The sequence below is a fragment of the Peromyscus maniculatus genome, chromosome X, assembly GCF_049852395.1.
Source record: "Peromyscus maniculatus bairdii isolate BWxNUB_F1_BW_parent chromosome X, HU_Pman_BW_mat_3.1, whole genome shotgun sequence".
Taxonomy (NCBI): domain Eukaryota; kingdom Metazoa; phylum Chordata; class Mammalia; order Rodentia; family Cricetidae; genus Peromyscus; species Peromyscus maniculatus.
In genome coordinates this window covers 19,885,668-19,905,099 of record NC_134875.1, presented here as the reverse complement: position 1 = coordinate 19,905,099, position 19,432 = coordinate 19,885,668, and the positions used below count along the sequence as shown (strand labels likewise).

The window sequence follows — 19,432 nt, the reverse complement described above, 5'->3', positions numbered from 1 at the left end:
AGAACACTGTAGACATAACAAAAAAAATAAATAAATCTTTAAAAAAAAAAAAAAGAATGGCTGTCTACCTATGGATAGTCAAAGAATCCAACAGTTGTTCAGTCCATGGTACTGGATGTCTCAGCTGGTCTTCAGTATACACTGGAATCCCAAAGAAGGGAGCTCTAATGCTGGTGAAGGAATGGACTTGCCAACAAGAGTGATAGCAAACAGGCAAAGAGGACAAGCTTCCTTCTTCCAGTCCCTTTATGTAGGATGCCAGCAGAAGGTGTGGCCCAGATTAGAGTCGGGTCTCCCCACTGAAAGATCTGGGTTAAAAGTGGGTCATTCCCCAAGAGCTAAGGCGTCCCCATGGGACAGGTCTAGGCCCTCTGCACACATATGACAGTTGTATAGCTTGGTCTACTTGTGGGACTCCTAGCTTTGGCAGCTGGCCTGTCACTGCTGCTTTGGGGAACCTAATCCTCATACTGGGTTGCCTTACCGAGTCTTAATACAAGGGGAGGAACTTCGCCTTAAAAAAAAAGAAGAAGAAGACAGTCACACAGGAAGAAGCTCTCTCTCTCTCTCTCTCTCTCTCTCTCTCTCTCTCTCTCTCTCTCTCTCTCTGGGAAGCAACAGTGGTGAGGTGGTCAGATAAGGTAGTAGTGGCTCTTGCTCTGATCTCTTGGCTTTAACTCTGTATTTGGCTCTGTGTTTCTGATTTAAGACCGTTTAGAATTTCATCTACATGTATATATTAGAGTAAGTATTAGAGTCTTCCGCGTGGCCCGACTGCAGCCAGAGTCTGTGTTGATGCCAGAGGCTTCTGTTACCATCGAAGGCCATGTGGATGCTGGAGGTCTGGGGCAATATTGGTGTCCAAGAGCAGTGCTGCCACTGGCCAGTGACAGCTGATCTGAGTGGCCTGCACTGCCATCTGGGGCAACATCCAGACTGGCTGCTGCCGAGGACCATGGTCCTTCAGCGGCTGGAGTCTGTGCTGATGCCTGAGTCCCATATTACCACCAAAGGTCACACAGAAGCCCATGGTTGGGGGCTGCAACCGTAGGCTTTGGTGGTATGTGCATGTGCTCGTGGAGAACGTGTTGTCAGCAAAGCCATCCTGATCTGAGTCAAGATGTCTTCCAGCCCAAGAGCTGCTATTGAGGGCCATGTCTGGGTCTGTGGTCCAGCTGTAGCTAGAGTCCCTGTTGATGTCTGTGGCCCATGCCCCCTCAGGGGGCCATAGAAATCAAATGTGATGAAATCAGAGGGCCATGCTGAGCCAGCCCCACCCTTTGCTGGCCCTCGGAAAACTAGCCCTGCCTCTTGCTGGACATTGCAGCAGGAGAGCTGGCCCCAACCCTCATGGAAGAGCTGGTCCCTGTATTTGGGAGAGATGGCCCTACCCCTCACTACAGGTGAGGGAGAAACAACCCTAATGGCATCGGTGTAGGGGAGCTAGCTCTGCCCTCTCATCTGAGTCACGTGGTAGCTACCACCCAGGCCCATAGCTGCTGGGCCTTAGGTTGGCCCACCCTAACATCTACCCCATCTAGGACCTGCTGGAGCTTGCGAAGGGAGTGGTCCTGTGGAACAATACTCACAGGATCTCCGTGACTCGGGACAACCATGAAATATCCCAGTGATTCATTGCAATAAACATTTGCTAGGAAAGTTATTGGACAAAACAGGGGGTCATTCCATTTCAAATGATTTAATTAAGAAAAACAATCCCTCACAGGTGTGCCATGTGGGTTTTTGCTAATTCTAGTTGTAATCAGGTTGGAAACCAAGAATAGCCATTATGGTGTCCAATTGCATCAGCATCATTTATTGAAAGTTCTGCCCTTCCTCCATTGAATTTCTTGTGTGTTTTGTGTGGAAAAAGGAGTTGGCAATTTGTATACATCTGTCCAGCCTGAGTTGTTTGTTTGTCTGTCTGTGACTATTGAACTCTCTTACTATAGCTGTATAACAAGCCCTCATAGCTATTATGCAGAATTGTTCCCACATCATTCTTCTCGGTCACCATTCTTCTACCTGTGATGGGAGAGAAGGCTCAATGGTCAACAGTACTTGTGGCTCTTCCAAAGGACCAGAGTTCAGTTCACAGCACCCAAGGTTGCTCACAAACTACCTGTAACTCCACCTTTTCTGGTCTCCTTGGGCACTACACACATGTGGCACTCACACATACACAAACACAAATACACACACAAAATAAATAAATACATAAATAAATAAATAAATAATCTTTTAAAAAGAAAAGTGCTTTCTAGCTATTGTGTAGCCTGGGCTTTGTATTTAAGTTTTATTTTAATTATAGTAACTCAGAGACACAAACATTTTATAAATTTGTGAATTCAAAAAGACTGAAGGTAAGTTTGGAGTAGCTGAAGGGACCCAAACAATGATGTCACTGGTAGAATCAATAGGGTTTGCTACCATTACTTTAAAATTCTGTATGGAAAATGGAGAATACTTCCAGCAAATACAAAGTCTTGATTGCACAAAAATGCAATAGTGGACAAACTACCAATCTGTAAAACTTAAGGAATGTACTACATTATTTCAGTATAGCTCTAAAAATCTCCACATTGTTATTAATTGAGTTCACTTGATTCTAGGTTAGAAAAAACTTCACAGTCTGATTTTTCTATGCTGTAACAAAAATCTTTGAAATGTTTTGACTCTTTTAATAGAATGTTAGTGACATAAACTTATTTAAATAACTTTTACATAAATACTAGGCCAATGTATACCTGAAATACCCTCTTAGAAGATACAAGAAATGCTGACAATCTATAATAAGCTTACTCCTTGATTCACATATAAAACAATAAACACTCTGACTATCCTGGTAATTTTAAAGGACAGGGCTAGTTAGTTTCTCCTGGTGATGATATACACTCACATTCTCATCAAATTTTATAACTTCCATTATTCTTCATTCTTTTCTTTATTTCTCCTTTCCAGGTGGAATAGCTCTGTGTGGATATGTACTGGTGGCCTGGAGGCTGTTGGTCCTTTTCTCTTTTATAAAGAGATATAGGCCAGGTGGTGGTTGCACATGCTTTTAATTTCAACACTTGGGAGGCAAAGGCAGGTGGACCTCTGTGAGTTCAAGGCCAGCCTGGTTTAAAAAGCTACTTGCAGGATACTCAAGGCTGTTACACAGTGAAACCCTGTCTCAAAAAAAAATCAATCAATCAATCAATCAATCAATAAATAGATAAATAAATAAATAAATAATGAATGAATGAATAAAAGAAAGAAATTTTTAATTTGTGTGTGCTTGTCTGTGTGAATGTTTTTGAGAATGCCCATAGAGGCTTAAAAAGGCATTGGACTCCTTGGAACTGGAGGCATCTGTGTGCAGGACTGGGACTGAGGTCTCATGATTGAGCAGCAAGTGCTCTTAACATAGGAGCTGTCTCTCCATCCCTGGTCCCATCTTTCTGATTATTTCCTCCCAAACTTCTGTTTGTAAAGCTTTAAGGGATCTTTACTACATTCTGTTCTAGTTTTTTTTTTTTTTTAAATTTTCATTTCTTTGTTTTGTTTTGTTTGTTTCATGGGTTTTTTTGTTTTTAATTTCACCAGTCTTTATTTTTCTGCCTTTCCATCTTCCTTTCTGTGGTACTTTGAAAGAGAATGGTCCCTATAGGCTCATGTGTTTAAATATGTGGTCCCAGTTAGTACAACTGTTTGAGAAGGTTTAGAAGGTGTGGCTTGTAGGAGTAGGTGCAGCCTTGTTGGAGGAGGTGAGGCACTCGGGGTGAGAATTGAGGTTTCAAATGCCCATACTAGGTGCAGTCTCTCCCTCTCTGTCTCTTTCTGTCTCTGTTTCTCTCTGTCTGCATCAGTCTGTGTCTCTCTTTGTCTCTGTCTGTCTGTCACCCTCCATCTCTGTCTCCTTCCCTCCCTTGCTCCCTTCTTCCCCGTCCCTTCCTCTCTCTCTCCCTCAGGATGTTAAGATCTCAGCTACTGCTCCAGCACCATGCCTTTCTCCCCCCCCCCCCCCGCCCCCACCATGGTGAGAATGGACTAACCCTCTGAAACTGCAAGCAAGCCCTAGATTAACTGCTTGCTTTTGTATGAGTCACTGCCACCATGGTGTCTCTTCACAAACAAAGAAGAGTGACTAAGACACTTTGCCTCCCTTTGTACAATATTCAGTTCAAATACATGTAAATCTTTCTGGAAACCTGGAACTTTCAGGGGCTGCAGTAGTTTCCACTTCTCTTGCCTTGAGCTCCTTGTCACTTCTCAACAATTCTTCCTGTTCATTTCTTTAGCAAGATGTAACTTTCCAGAATAGAATGCACTGAACTCTTTCTGTTGCTTCTTGGCTTTCTCTTCTTACTTTAACTGGGACACATTTTGTAGAAACTTCTGTATTCTTCTGAGTTTTATCCAAGCTTCAACTGTATCTTTCTGTTGTTTTTTAGTTCATTTTGCTTTTGATCATCTTCCAAGTTATTGGTAAAAATATATTGTATCTTTTCTTTAAGGTGTTTGTTGTCTTTTTGCTGCATTTTGGTTTTCCAATTCTGAATGGACTTTTTCCTTTCTTCTCTCGACAGAAACTGTAGGCAGCATTTATCATCCTCTGTTTTCCAGGGTGATACCCTAGAATTTCTCCCATGAATTCTGGCTTCCCTTGATAGTGTTTTCCTCTCACCTTCACAATGTTATAGTAGTCATAATAATCCCAGGCCCTGATGCTCCAACCATTGGCTAAAAAAAATCTTCAAAATTGACACTTCTTCCAGTAGAGTACTGGGTGTGCCTTTGCTGGAGGTCTCCCTGAAAGCTTTCTCTGTTCTAAAATATTTAGAACTCATGGGCCAATTTTTCTTGGTTTGGCACTTGCCTTACTTAGGATTTCTATTACTATGGTAAACACCATAACCAAATGGCACTTAGGGAGGAAAGGGTTTATCTCATCTTAAATTTCAGTGAAGTCAGGACAGGAACTCAAGCAGAGCAGGAACCTGGAGGCAGGAACTGAAGCAGAGACCATGGAGGAGTGCTGCTCACTGGCTTGCTAAGCTTCCTATCATATTTATATACCTTAAATTCGTGTGCCCAGGGTTGGCATTGCCTGGAGTGGACTGGACCCTCCCACATAAACCACTAATCAAGAAAATTCCATAGAGATTTGCCTATTGGCAACCTGATAGAGATGTTTTCTCAATTGACTTTTCTCATCCCAGATAACTCTAGCTTGTGTCAAGTTGATAAAAAAAACCCAACCAGGACAGTGTTCAAGTCTTTACAAAACAAGATATTTATATATCAATCATTGTGCTTTTTTAAAAATGCTTTTTACATTTATAATTACTTGTTTAGGTTTTCTGAGCTTTACAATAAAATGCGGTGTAGGTGTCTGCTGTGGGATGTTCTGTAGGTCCTGTGGGAGCCCATTCTCAGGTTCTTTGTGGCATTACCCAGCAGGTCCGTATAGAGGATGATTAGGACATGGGCCTGAGTGCAGGTGTTTGAGATGGTCTGCACTTGGCTGTGCTGGGGGATGGTCTGTATGTCAAGTTGCTCTGATTGGTTAATAAATAAAACCTGATCGGCCGTGGCTAGGCAGGAAAGATAAGCGGGACTAACAGAGAGGAGATATAAAAGGACAGAAAGGCAGAAGGAGCCGCTGCAGCCGCCGCAATGACCAGAGAGGCTGCAGCCGCCACCATGACCAGAGACACTGCAGCCGCTGCCATGACCAACAGCATGTGAAGACGCCAGTAAGCCACCAGCCACATGGCAAGGTACAGATGTATGGAAATAGATCAATTTAAGATAAAAGCACAGTTAGCAAGATAAGGACAGTTAGCAGGAAGCCTGCCACGGCCATACGGTTTGAAAGCAATATAAGTGTCTGTGTTTATTTGGTTGGGTCTGAGCGGCTGTGGGACTGGCGGGTGACAGAGATTTGTCCTGACTGTGGGCGAGGCGAAAAACTCAAGCTACATTTTGGCGCCCGAACTTGGGGCTAAAGAAAAAAAGGGCTAAAGAAAAAAAGGGAAGAAAAAAAAAAAAGAGGGACTAAAGAAAAAGGACAAATGAACAGGGATAAAGGCCGGTGTTATGAAAAAAAAAAAAAATAAATAAATACTAAAGACAAAGTCCCTTAACCAAGAGGCGCTCCAATAAAGTGTGATCTGAGAAGAATCCTCGCGTGGTGGTAAAGAGGATTCAGAACTCAACACACGGAGCGGTGACGTCGGTAAGTTCTCCAGGAACGGTGACGTCGGTAAACGCCCCACAGTTCCTAATTCTCTCTCTCAAATGAGCGGCAGCCGCCGGTTTGAGTTACTGGCGGGTTCCTGGTGTGTGTGCTTAACCTGCAGTAAGGCGGAAATGAGGCCTCTGCAAATGGAACATTAAGCTGCGTGGTGGATTTAGCCTTTGCTAGTAAAATAAATAAATAAATAAATAAAAGAGGTTTCTGGGCTACACGCTGCTTGGATAAAAGTGTAGACCCACTATTTCTGAGACTTGATAAGCCATGTAAAAATGGATATCACACAGAGAGTTTGGATTATATTGTCTTTGGGATTTTTAACTGCAGAAAAACATTTGATCGTAAAAGATGTTGAGTTAAACCAATATGTATATATTAAAGATATCTTGACTTTAAAATTTGGATATAAGGATGTGTTACTTTGGAAAGGAGACTCTGCTTTTGTCTCTACAGAAAGCCAGAGGCTATGGATTTTTTCCAGATTGAGATACATCAGGTTTGATCAGCCAAGACCACCTGAAAGGTCTCCGATGACACCATGGCCCAGATGATCCAACATCCAGAATCGTTTCAAGGCAACTGGCTCAGACGATACGGTCTCACGGACTACTCCATGATCCTAAAATTTTCTTTGCATCCCCATAAGATACAGCGCCCCCCTCCAGCAGGAAGTAGTTAAGAGAAGCTACGCCCAAATTCCCAAATATACCAAGCTGGCTTTGGAGATGTGTAAAAGTTAAAACCTTCCTTTTTTTAAAAAAAAAAGAAAGGGGAAGTGCTGTGGGATGTTCTGTAGGTCCTGTGGGAGCCCATTCTCAGGTTCTTTGTGGCATTACCCAGCAGGTCCGTATAGAGGATGATTAGGACATGGGCCTGAGTGCAGGTGTTTGAGATGGTCTGCACTTGGCTGTGCTGGGGGATGGTCTGTATGTCAAGTTGCTCTGATTGGTTAATAAATAAAACCTGATCGGCCGTGGCTAGGCAGGAAAGATAAGCGGGACTAACAGAGAGGAGATATAAAAGGACAGAAAGGCAGAAGGAGCCGCTGCAGCCGCCGCAATGACCAGAGAGGCTGCAGCCGCCACCATGACCAGAGACACTGCAGCCGCTGCCATGACCAACAGCATGTGAAGACGCCAGTAAGCCACCAGCCACATGGCAAGGTACAGATGTATGGAAATAGATCAATTTAAGATAAAAGCACAGTTAGCAAGATAAGGACAGTTAGCAGGAAGCCTGCCACGGCCATACGGTTTGAAAGCAATATAAGTGTCTGTGTTTATTTGGTTGGGTCTGAGCGGCTGTGGGACTGGCGGGTGACAGAGATTTGTCCTGACTGTGGGCGAGGCGAAAAACTCAAGCTACAGGTGTCCATCATTTAACTGATGTTAAAGTTTCTGTACATTGCTGTGTATTTTATCCACTTCCTGTTAGAACTATGCGTCCCGTTTTCCTGCTGTTCATCAATTTGTTTTCTAGGATTCCATACTGTGCTTAGTTCTCAAGTCCTTTTTGTGTCTGAGAGATGCTCAGTTGATAAAGTGTTTGACACACCAGGATGAGGACCTGAGTTAGATCCCCACACATAAAAAAGTCAGGTGGGAAGGCATGAATTTGTATTAACAGCACCAGGGAGGTGGAGATGAGTGGATCTCCAGGGCTCACTGACCAGCCAACCTCACTTTCTTGGTGAGCTGCAGAATCAGCAAAGGATTCTGTCTTAAAATCTACAAGATGGATGACCACGAAGGGTTACCTTTTATCCAGGGCGTACACACACACACACACACACACACACACACACACACACACACACACACACACACACATCCCAAAGCAAAGTACTGCCTTTATTTTTTATGGTAATAACTTGATCTTTAAATATTTCCTGTTGTGCATATGAATTGGGCTGTTCTGAATTTCTGCTTCTGCTTTGAAGATGAAAAGAGAAGCTCTACCTGAATTACTAAACAGCTAGCATTGTGACGTGGTAGTAGTGCCTCTCTCGTTCTGTTTCTGGTGGTCTCACCAGATTCAGCCTCCCATACAGCTGCAGCATGGCCACTGCTCCCACCATGACTGTCCTAGAGGACATGCTTACTCACTAGACTCCCCTGCTGTGACTGTTATGCCAGGGGAGTTGCTCCCTTGCCTCTGAAGACTGCTCCCTAGATAGGTGCGAGGGGCATGTGGACATTCTACAGTAAGTTTAGTGAGGCCTCTAAGACATTTGATTGAGATCTCACTAAACATTTCATTAAACATATAAATATGTATGAAGAATATTCATACCTTCAATGTGATGTCGCCTCTGATCCCTGAATGTGATGTATCTCTGTTGAGGTGTTCATTGATTTCTGTCATCAACTTTTAATCATTTTCAGTGTGCAGATACCCTTCATATTTTGTGAAATATGTGCCTCAGCTTTTCCCATTGCAACAACAGCAAGGATGCCAGTTTTAATTTTGATTTCCTCATTACATCACTTTATAAATGCATGCATGGACTTTTATTTTTGGATCTTGTATCTTGTAATCAGAGTGAACTCCGTATAAGTACTTGTATTTTTAGATTTCTTGGGCAACCTCAGGATTTTCCTTGTAAGCAACCATCCACTATGCCTTTTATTTTTTTTTTGTCTTGACTTATTGCATTAACTTCAACTTCCTGTATTTAGTATGAGAGTTTTGTTGCTGTTTTACAAAATTGATAAAATTTTCTACATTTATGTGTTTTTTATCCTGAATGGATGTGTGATTTTTGTCATATACTTTTTTGTGAATTAATAGGAGCATTTGAATTTCATTTCTTTTCATCATTTAAGACAGATTTTCAATGTGTGTCTCAGGCTGGGCTTGAACTCGTGATTCTCTTCTTTTCATCTCCAGAGTTCTGGTGTTCTGAGTATATGCAGTCATGGCACACTTATCTTTCTGTAGTGTCTTAGTTTTGCAGCACACAGAGAGAGACAGAGACAGAGACGGAAAGAGAGCCTGCCTGACTTGGATTTTGAAACCTCAGGGCCCACCTCCAGTAACACTTCTCCTCCAACAAGGCCACGCTTCCTAATCGTTCTTGAACAGTTTTGCTCGCTGGTGTCAAAGCAGTCTAATATATGAGCCTGTAGGGGAGATTCTCATTCAGACCACTGCAAGCCCTCTATTCCTTCCTTCCGGGATGGCAATTTGAGACAGAGTTGTGCAGTGTGGCCCATTATGCTCACGAGTCTCCCTCCGAGTGTCTCCCTGGTGCTGAGATTACAGTCTTGCACAACAAAGCCTGTGTGGATTTTGTGCTTCTTGTTAGTCCTTCGGGTCTTGTAGTTTCTCTTGTCGGTCTTGGTAGTGACTTACTACTCCTGTTAGTGTGTTTTGAAAAGTAGCATTTTATTTGGTTATGATGTCCATTTTCATTGTTAGAATTTCATCTGCCCACACTGGTTAAGGCCTAATTTCCTCTTTGCAAGTTTCTTGAGGAGGGAACTTAAAGATTATTGCCTTCTGAACTTTCTTTTCTAGTGTAAGCACTTAAGGCTAGAAGTATTCCTTGATCTCTTCCTTAACTGTACTCTATGTATTTTGATGGAGTTTAGCTTCATTTTCATTCAGATCTAAGTATATTTCAGTTTCCTTTGAGGGTTTTCTGTAAACCACGCATTATTTGTGAGCATACTGCTTCTGTGTCTCTAAGTTTTACCATTTCTGGTTTTCCTCTCTAGTTTGATTACACCTTTGTCAGATTTGCCCTTCACCCATGTTACAATTTTCTTAGTTCTTAGTCAGATAAGTGACTTTTCATTACATTCTGATAGTTTTATCTATTACAACAAGAGAGCTCCAGTCCTATTTATGTATGCTATGTTAGCAGACACCCACCCTGCCAAAGTTTAACATGGAGGGTGTTAGTTACGCTTATGTGGCTTTCTTGCATGATTTTTGTTTTCAGGGGCTTTGTGGCATTAATTTTGTATCCTTTGGTTCCTCCAATACTGCTAGATCAACCATGGGTTCTGGATGATTCTGTCTGAGGGCATGTGTTTCCCTAGGCCAGCTATCTCACCGTGAAAGGGGAATCTCAACATAGGGAGGAAAAGGCTTCCTAAGCCAGGTCACTGGTTAGAGCTGAGTCTCTCCTGCTAGTTCTGCTTCTTCACTATCAGGGCTCTTGTGGAAAGAAAATATCCTATGCCTGCAATGTGAACGATACTTCTTCTTCTTCTTTTTTTTTTTTAAAGATATATATTTTTTAAAATTTTCAAAAAAAGAAAAACAAAAACTGCAATCTGGTTTACTTCTATCTATTAGAAATGTATAAAAGATCCTCCATCAACGCTGCTGTTAGCAGCAGAACCTTGAGAAATATACCTTTGGTTTGCCTCAGAAAAGGAACACATATTGCACTGTAAAGTTTATAAAACTGGCGCAAAACATTGTGGTAATGTTACAATACCAGTTTTAAGAGTTCAGTAACTAATGGGGAGCCGATGGGATACATGCAGAACTGTGAAAGCGATCTCACTTAGCCAGCTGTACGCGTAGACTGTAAATCTACATTCAGATCATTTCTGGACTAAGACTATCAGCTCAGTTTATCTGTTGAGGTCAACCAGGAAACCCTAGAATATACCTTGATTTTTGCAAAAAACAAAATAGGGGGAGGGGTTTCTTCAGCATTTCAGTCCACGAGTAACAGTATCCTAACAGGCAAAGTGTTCTCTCACTGTCAACATAGAATGAACTGCTGCTGGAGGTCAACTTGGGCTTTAATTTGCATTAGCACTTACATGCATAGTAAGTAGTCCAAGTTGTTGACCTCATGACTTTAAAAAGTAACTCTAAAAAAGTAAAATGGCCCTTCTTGGAAGACTAAAGAAAGACATCCAGCCACAGTTGTAAAAAGTCTCATCAAAACAATGTACCCTTTTATGAATTACGCCTCAATTTAAAAAAAAAAAAAAGTAGCCCCAAATAAGAAGCAGCTCTGAAAAAGAAAATATAACTTAAGATATTTGAAAAAAAAAACAAGGTGAATACAGGTTCAAAAATAATTAGGATACATTTTCCTAAGGCTACCTAGAATTAGGCTTTAAAGAATTCTACCATTTCAAGTTTACCACTAGTTACTAGATACCAATTTACAAAAAAGATGTTCACTTTTTTTGTTCCTTTATCAAGAGAAAAATCTACCTTCAGACTCTGAGGGTGGTGATGGGGAGAGACTAGAAAACAAGATTCAAACAATCCCATGCAAATATCACATTTTTCAAATGGAAGAACTCCAAACTGCACTAGAAGTACCAATCACTAAGACACTTTCCATTGAAATGACTTAAGTACAACTACATGGCACCAAGGTTTAGGCCTAATATAGGCCTGACAACCAAGTCCTTGTTTTCTGGAAGAAAGGCCTCAAAAGTCCCACTCAATTCCACATAACAATGCTTCAAAGATCAATTAGGTTTTCATTTCCTTAATATTTTTGTTTTTGACTTCTAATCTTAAAGACTAGATTAAAACTTAGCTCAATTCCCAGAAGGCATTGCTTCCCTTTGCTCTATGAAAGAGTCCACCAAGACCTCTTCCTCAAAACCATCTAGCCCCCAGCCTCCAGCCTGTGCTTGTGATGCATCTTTCTCAACATCCTGAAAAGGTAATGTAGGTAAAATATGTTCATAAACATTAAAACTAGTTGTTAGAAAGGCGTAACTAGCTTTATAATTTAAGTTTTAAAGCATAAATACTTGCAGCTTGATCTGCACTGACAATGATTGTCGGAGCCTAGAATTCAACATTTACAAATTCTCATTCACACACACAAAACACACTATTATCACACAACTTGTGTCTTGAGAGAATCTTCTGCTTTTTAAATCTTTGTCCTCCCAGTCAATCCCAAGTTCAACCAACTTTAACTAAACTTCACTCAGAATTTCACCAAGCTTTTCACCCACACATTAATGCTTGTCGTATCTTTCATCAACTGTCAAAATCTGAAGCCTGCTCAGAGATCGCCAGGTAAAAGAAAATAAATGAAATACACAGAGGTTATTTCAAAACAGAACATGACCATCAAAAAAAAAAAAAAAGTCACGATTCCCAATTGGGATCATCCTTTGTTTACTACCAGTAAGAAAAATCCCATGTTGGACTATTTCACACTCCGGCATTGGCCAAAGGACACGAGAGCTGGTTCTGGAGCATGCAGTTTCTCACACAGGTGTCCCCAGAGGAACACCAGGGACAAAGTCACGTGAGGCCTCTCCTGTACAGAGGCTGTCTCACAGGGGCAGCGAGGATACCCACTAGTTTGTGGAGATCCCTGAGAAAGTATGATTCTTAAAATCTGGACTGTACATAATTCACATAAGCCCTGTTCAGGTACTCACTGGAAGAAAGATTCAGCTGTTTGCCAGAACTTAGCACTCCACTCTAGATCAGCCATGTGGCCATGATGGCTTTCTCACAAGTGATATTCTCTAGTTTAAAGAATAATTATGTTGGGCTACAGATTTGCTATTTCCAAGGATGACTTGGAGTTCATCACTCATCACTTGATTTGAGTAGCCATCCCAACATCAACCATCTATTGAAAAAAGAAACTCTTCAAAGAATGACTTCTCACTCTGTAAGAAATAAGCTAGAAACAGCAAAGTAAAAAAACTCTAATGGCTGATACTGAGATTAAATTGTGTTCAATATGGGATCTAGTGGCTTACTGCAAAAACCAGACCCGGAGAGCTGTAGAATTACACATATGCTCACCATCAAAATAACTTACATAAAACTGCATCTGGCATAGATCAAGGGGTTAAGATTAAAAAAATAAAAACAATGGATTGAACCTGCATGTTCCATTGCTCATAAACTTGCACACACTATTGTTCTGCAAAAAAAAGACAACTGCAACAAAGAAAAATGGCCCTTTTGCAAACAAGCCTAAAAGTAACCCCCAAAAAGAAAAAAAAAATAACATGCATATATGTATAAAGTGTTACTATTAAACACAATGCTATCTCTAGGGGGGGAATTAACTGCATAGGTTAAAAAAGAAAAACAAAAAACCATGTGCAACATCTTAAGCCAGTAAAGCACCAAAATAAAAAAAAATTAAAAAACCCACCAAAAATCACTTTTCATAATGATTAACATAGAAGCACAAAATATCGACCATAAGTCAGGAAGCAATTACCTGGACAGATACAATGTCCACTGTTGAAAGAATTTTTCTTCAATTTAAATGTCTTTTCTCATCTCTAAAGAAACCTTAAAGTGCTAACTTTACTTATATAAAGCAGGCAAATTCTTCAAGTAATTTGCTACGCCAATTTTTATCAGCCTAAACAAGGAACTAAAAATAGCAAGTGAAGTGAAAAGGGCAGAACACCCGACCGGTTCCACACAGGTAGACACCCTGGAGAACGTCACCTACCATCCCGCCTTTCTTCACTGCACTGCACAAGCTAACAGATTAAGTATCTGTTTTCTTACATTAACTCCCTAGGATTTGCTAAGGTTTTTGCAAGTCACTAGGTAACACATACAGTCCTAAGGAAATATTGTCACTTAAAAATCAGCACTGGACACTAATTAAAGCAAGCTTGTGTGTGTCTACTGCCTTAAACTAAAAGTGAGGCATTGCTTACAAACTGTGACAAGCCGCCCTCCACCGGTCGGCTCACTACTCCTGCCCCTCGGCTGCTTTTTCAAGGAAGTATACATTAACCAGATGGCGATTGAGGTGCTTGCTGTAATCCTTTTCCTTTCTGAAAGACCGATCACAGAAAATACAAACAAACTCTCCCTCGGTTATTTTAACTGCCAACCCCTCCTTCCCACTTTTTGAACTTGCTTCTTGTGGCACTGGTCGAGCCCCATGCAGCCCAGAATCATCACTTCCCTCGGACATTTTATCACTCAGGTCACTTCCATCATGGCTGTGAATGCCTTCATCTTCATCAATGTCCGGTGACTCGTTTTCAGCCAAAGTGATAGGAGGCGAGGCCGTTACGGTTGGTGATGGGACAGGAGCCAATGGTGACGCCGGTTCGGGTGCTGAGGCTTTCACAGGGACACTGTCTGGGTTCTGCTCAGTGTCCACTTCCATTTCACAAAGCCCAGCTGAACCAGTCTGACACTTAGCATGTAACGTTTCACCACCTGACCCATTTGAGTTTTGTTCCGAGGATAAGACACTGGTAGATTCCTTGGGAGCAGCAAGCATAGCTAGACTCTTGCCAGCTTCCTCTGTTCCCACTTTCTTGAGAGGGGCCATTTTATTTCCTTCCCCATCAGAGCCAATTTCTTGGTCCTTGGGTGTCTCGTCTCTTCTTGAATTTCCCTTTGGAAGATCCTGTGCGCGCCTGCTTCCCTTCAGAAGCTGGCTATCTCTAACAGGCACTAAGCCAACTTCAATAAGGACTTGCTCCTGCCGCACCACCTCACTCCGCATGCCAGACTTCTCCTTGGTACTCTCTTTTCGGGGAGAAGACCTTTTGGTGACTGGTTTCACTTGAAGAGGTGGCTCCATGACAGCAGGAGGCTCCTTCTGAACAGATCCCATGTGAGGAGGCCCTGTCTGAGCAACCTCCACCTGAGCATGGTCCAAAGGACAAAGCAGCTTCTTCTGACAATGTCCCCGCTGAGACTCCATGGGAGGAGGCGGCTCCCTCTGATCAGGCTCCATGGGAGGAGGCGGCTCCCTCTGATCAGGCTCCATGGGAGGAGGCAGCTCCCTCTGAGCAGGCTCCATGGGAGGAGGAGGCTCCATCTGATCAGGCTCCATGGGAGGAGGCTGTTCCTTCTGAGTAAGCTCCATGGGAAGAGGCTGCTCCATCTTTGGAGGCTCCCTGGGAGGAGGCGGCTCCCTCTGAGGAAGCTCCAGGGGAGAAGGCAGCTCCCTCTGAGCAAGCTCCAGGGGAAGAGGCAGCTCCCTCTGAGGAGGCTCCAGGGGAGAAGGCAGCTCCATCTGAGCAGGCCCAGTCTGAGCAATATCCATGGGAGAAGGAAGCCCGGGCTGAGTAGAGCCTGTAGGGGTGACCACCACCTGAGTGAGCGCAGGACCTGAAGAGACCTCCTCCTGAGCCAGCTCCATGGAAGGAGGCTCTGCCGGAGCCATCTCCTTCTGCGTCTCCTGAGCAGGTCTGCTGCCTTTCTCACTTGACTTATCTTTTTGAGGTTTCTTCTTTGCACCTTTTTTAATGGAAGTATTTTGCTTTTTATTGTCCCCCTTAGTCTCCTCCGTCTTGCTGTCATCCTTTGGCACCTCGGTACTATTTTTGGATTTGCTTTCCATTTTTTTTTTTCTTTTTTGTCACTGGTTCCTCGTTCACAGGCTCATCTGACAGATGGGCTTCAGCATCCACCTTTCTTTTCTTCTTCTTGGCTTTACTGACTTTTTCTTTATTATTTCCTTTATGTACATCTATGTGTTTCGTCTCTGCTGCCTTAGTCTCCATCGCGGATTTCTGAGTTCTGGTAGTTACCTGGACCACTGAGGCATTGCCACAAGACTTCTTCTCCTTTGAAACATCCTTTTTCTCTAGATATTAGGATAGCTACACCAGCTTGTTTCTTAGGTCCATTTGCTTGGAAAGCCTTTTCCCAGCCCTTTACTCGGAGGTAGTGTCTGTCTTTGAAGTTGAGGTGTGTTTCTTGTATGCAGCAGATGGATGGGTTCTGTTTTCTTATCCATTCTGTTAGCCTGTGTCTTTTTATAGGTGAGTTGAGACCATTGATATTGATGGATATTAATGACCAGTGATTGTTAATTCCTGTTATTTTTTGGTGTTGTGTTGTGTTGTCCTTCTGTGGTGTATGTTGGTGTGGGATTATCTATTGCTTGATTTTTCATAGATGTGTTTAGCTTCTTTGGGTTGAATTTTCCCTTCTAGTTCTTTCTGTAGGGCTGGGTTTGTGGACAGGTATTGATTAAATCTGGTTTTATCCTGGAATATTTTGTTTACTCCGCCTATGGTGATTGAGAGTTTTGCTGGGTATAATAGTCTGGGTTGGCATCCGTGGTCTCTTAGTGTCTGCATGAGATTTGTCCATGATCTTCTAGCTTTCATAGTCTCTATTGAGTAGTCTGGTGTTATTCTGATGGGTTTGCCTTTATATGTTACTTGGTCTTTTTCCTTTGCAGCTCTTAATATTTTACTTTGTTCTGTGTGTTTAGTGTTTTGATTATTATGTGGTGAGGGGACTCTTTTTTTTTTGGATCCAGCCTATTCGGTGTTCTATAAGCTTCTTGTATCTTCATAGGTATTTCTTTCTTTAGGTTAGGAAAGTTTTCTTCTATGATTTTGTTGAATATATTTTCTGTGCCTTTGAGTTGGTATTCTTCTCCTTCTTCTATCCCTATTATTCTTAGGTTTGGTCTTTTCATGGTGTCCCAAATTTCCTGGACATTTTGTGTTACGACTTTTTTGTCTTTAGTGTTTTCTTTGAGTGACGAATCTATTTTCTCTATCGTGTCTTCAGTGTCAGAGATTCTCTGTTCCATCTCTTGCAATCAGTTGGTTATGCTTGTTTCTGTAGTTCCTGTTCGTTTTGTCAGGATTTCTATTTCCAGCATTCCCTCAGCATGTGTTTTCTTTATTATCTCAAATTCATTTTTCAGAACTTGGAATGTTTCTTTCTTCTGTTTAATTGCTTTTTCTTGCCTTGATTTGATTTCTTCCCATTTTTTGTTCGTTTTTTCTTCCATTTCATTAAGGGAGTTTTTTATTTCCTCTTTAATGGAGTTTTTTATTTCCTCTTTAAGGGAAGTTTTTATTTCCTCTTTAAGGGAGTTTTTCATTTCCTCTTTAAGGGAAGTTTTTATTTCCTCTTTAAGGTAGTTTTTCATTTCCTCTTTAAGGAAAGTTTTTATTTCTTCTTTGAGGGAATGTTTTATTTCTTCTCCAAGGGCCTCTATCATCTTCTTAAAGTCATTTTTAGGGTTGATTTCTTCTGTTTCTTCTGTCATGGTATATTTAGGTCTTGCAGGTGTAGAATCACTAGGTTCTGATGTTGCCATATAGGTCTTTATGTTGTTGCCTGTATTTTTGCACTGGCGTCTACTCATCTCTTCCTCTGTGCGGTGCAGGTGGTGTTGGTGTCTGAGAGTGCCTCTCTTGTTCTAATTTTTAGTCAGGGTTTAGTAGGGGTTCTTGGTTAAATTGGTGCTATTGGGCTGTTTCTTCAGGGACAGCTGATTTCAGTTGGTGAATTATGTACTTAGGATTCTGGTGATCTGGTTTGGTGGCTGGGTAGCGCCCGTGAACGATACTTCTTGTTCATTGCCCTTTATGCAAAAACAGCTCTCTAGATGGAGCTGTTTATATATGTTATTATCTCTCAGCTTCTTATGGGCAGTTTCCATGCTGGGGTGGAATGCAAGTCTGCTTATTGTGACAGATTTCAGGAGGGTCCTTTTCAGAGTTGTGTCTGGTTTGCATGATATCTGTCTTTAAACAGTTTCACACTCAGTCTGAGAAAGGAGTAAGTCTGTCTAGGCAGCCTTCTGCAGATAGTTTTGAGGTTGGAAAATACTTGGTTTGAGATTCGGCTTTCTTCTGGGTGTTTGGGTGTGTTATCACTTGCTGTCTTTTGTTTGTTTGTTTGTTATTTCTTTCTGAAATTCTTGAGTCCTAGACCTTTTTGCCATCTTTCCACTTTTTATAATTTCCTTTTGTAACTTCCGGCACCATTGAGTGGGCTTTTTGCTGTAGCTAGCAGAGTGGATCAAGGGACTATGGATCTATACCATTTTTCCAGCCTGGGCCACAAACACTAGTTTATGTATTTCATTAAAGTCATTGTTACTGACCATCCTCTCTACTCCTTTAGATTTTCTTTTCTATGAAACACCTGACTGATGCTTTTCTTCATATGAACAGGGTTAAAGCCTGGAGATGACATGGAAAATGATCAGCCTGTATCTGCCTCTACATCAGAAATAGAAGCAAGACCATCAAAAGTGTCAAAGGCCAGAAAAAAAGCTGCCCAGAAAAAAACCAACAGGAAAAGCCATGCAGATACACGCAGGGTGCAGGAACATGATCAGGCTCTTCCAGGGAGGAAAAGGACGTTAGCTTCAGTCTGTAAACAACGGCAACAAAAACCTTTTAAGTGTCAGGAGTGCGGGAGAGGCTTCAGAGTTCCTTCTGAGCTTGCTAGGCACCATAGAGTCCACATCAGAGAGAAGCCTTTTTCATGTCAGCAGTGTGGCCATAGCTTCAGGTGGAAGTCAGATCTCAAACTGCATATCCTGTCACACCAAGGAATCAAGCTCTATCAGTGCTCCTGGTGCCAGAAAAGCTTTACTCAAAGCACCACCTTACATACACACCAAAGAATTCACACAGGAGAGAAACCCTTTAAGTGTCTGCAATGTGGGAAGGCTTTCACTCAGGACTCTCACCTCCGGAACCACCAGGTAGTCCACACTGCCGAGCAGCCCTATGCGTGTAGCCTGTGTGAGAGAAAGTTTAACAGGAAGTCAAGCCTTCTCAGACACCGGAACATACATGGTCAGGTCAACAGCTAGAGCAGCCAGCCAGAGGGAAACGAGCAGTGCTGTGACCGACTGGAGAAAAGATTAGGCGTTTCCCAATGAGCATGTGTTATGAACAGGAAACTTGGGAGAGCTATGTTTTGTAGCACAGAAAGGAATCTACATTGCTCCCCACTCCCGGCACTTAGATTTCAGTGTTTGCACAAAATTGCCATTACTCGATACGTTATGAATAAAGAATGAAAACTTGGTTGTCAACCTGTCTGCAGTTATGTTTTCTCTAACACTATCCTCAGGTGTCAGGTGCCACGAACCCTGCACTCATTCTTCGAACTTCCTCAGAGGAGACATAAAGCACCATTGCAGTCCCCGGGAAGTGAGTTCAGAGAGGATTACTATGTGAGGGACATCTTCAGCACCTCTGATTTTAGTCTCCATAGACAACCAAGCTCCTGAATCAGGGCCATTTACTCATGAACAGGAAGGGAGGGTTAGTGTTTTCCCTAGCGTAAGTGTTCCCAATGTCCTTGTTCTCCCGAGTTCTTACTACTATTCTGTTCTTTGAAGAAGTTTGGGGAGCAAGAGAAGACCTGAAAGCCAACACAAACCTATGAACCTTACAAGCATTTGCACTCCTATTGCAGTTCTCTGTGTGCACAGTTCTCTGTGTGCACAGTTCTCTGTGTGCACAGTTC

The 19,432-nt window shown here is 42.2% G+C and overlaps 1 protein-coding gene across 1 annotated transcript in view; it reads left to right on the top strand.

Moving 5' to 3' along the window:
• Positions 1-18,956, top strand: part of LOC143270939 (uncharacterized) — a 29,430-nt gene extending 10,474 nt beyond the window's left edge. The window contains exon 5 of the mRNA XM_076562317.1: positions 18,121-18,956. Within this exon, the coding sequence (XP_076418432.1) occupies positions 18,121-18,770 (650 nt within the window). The 3' untranslated portion in view covers positions 18,771-18,956. The remainder of the gene's footprint in view (positions 1-18,120) is intronic.
• The last annotated feature ends 476 nt before the right edge of the window (positions 18,957-19,432 follow it).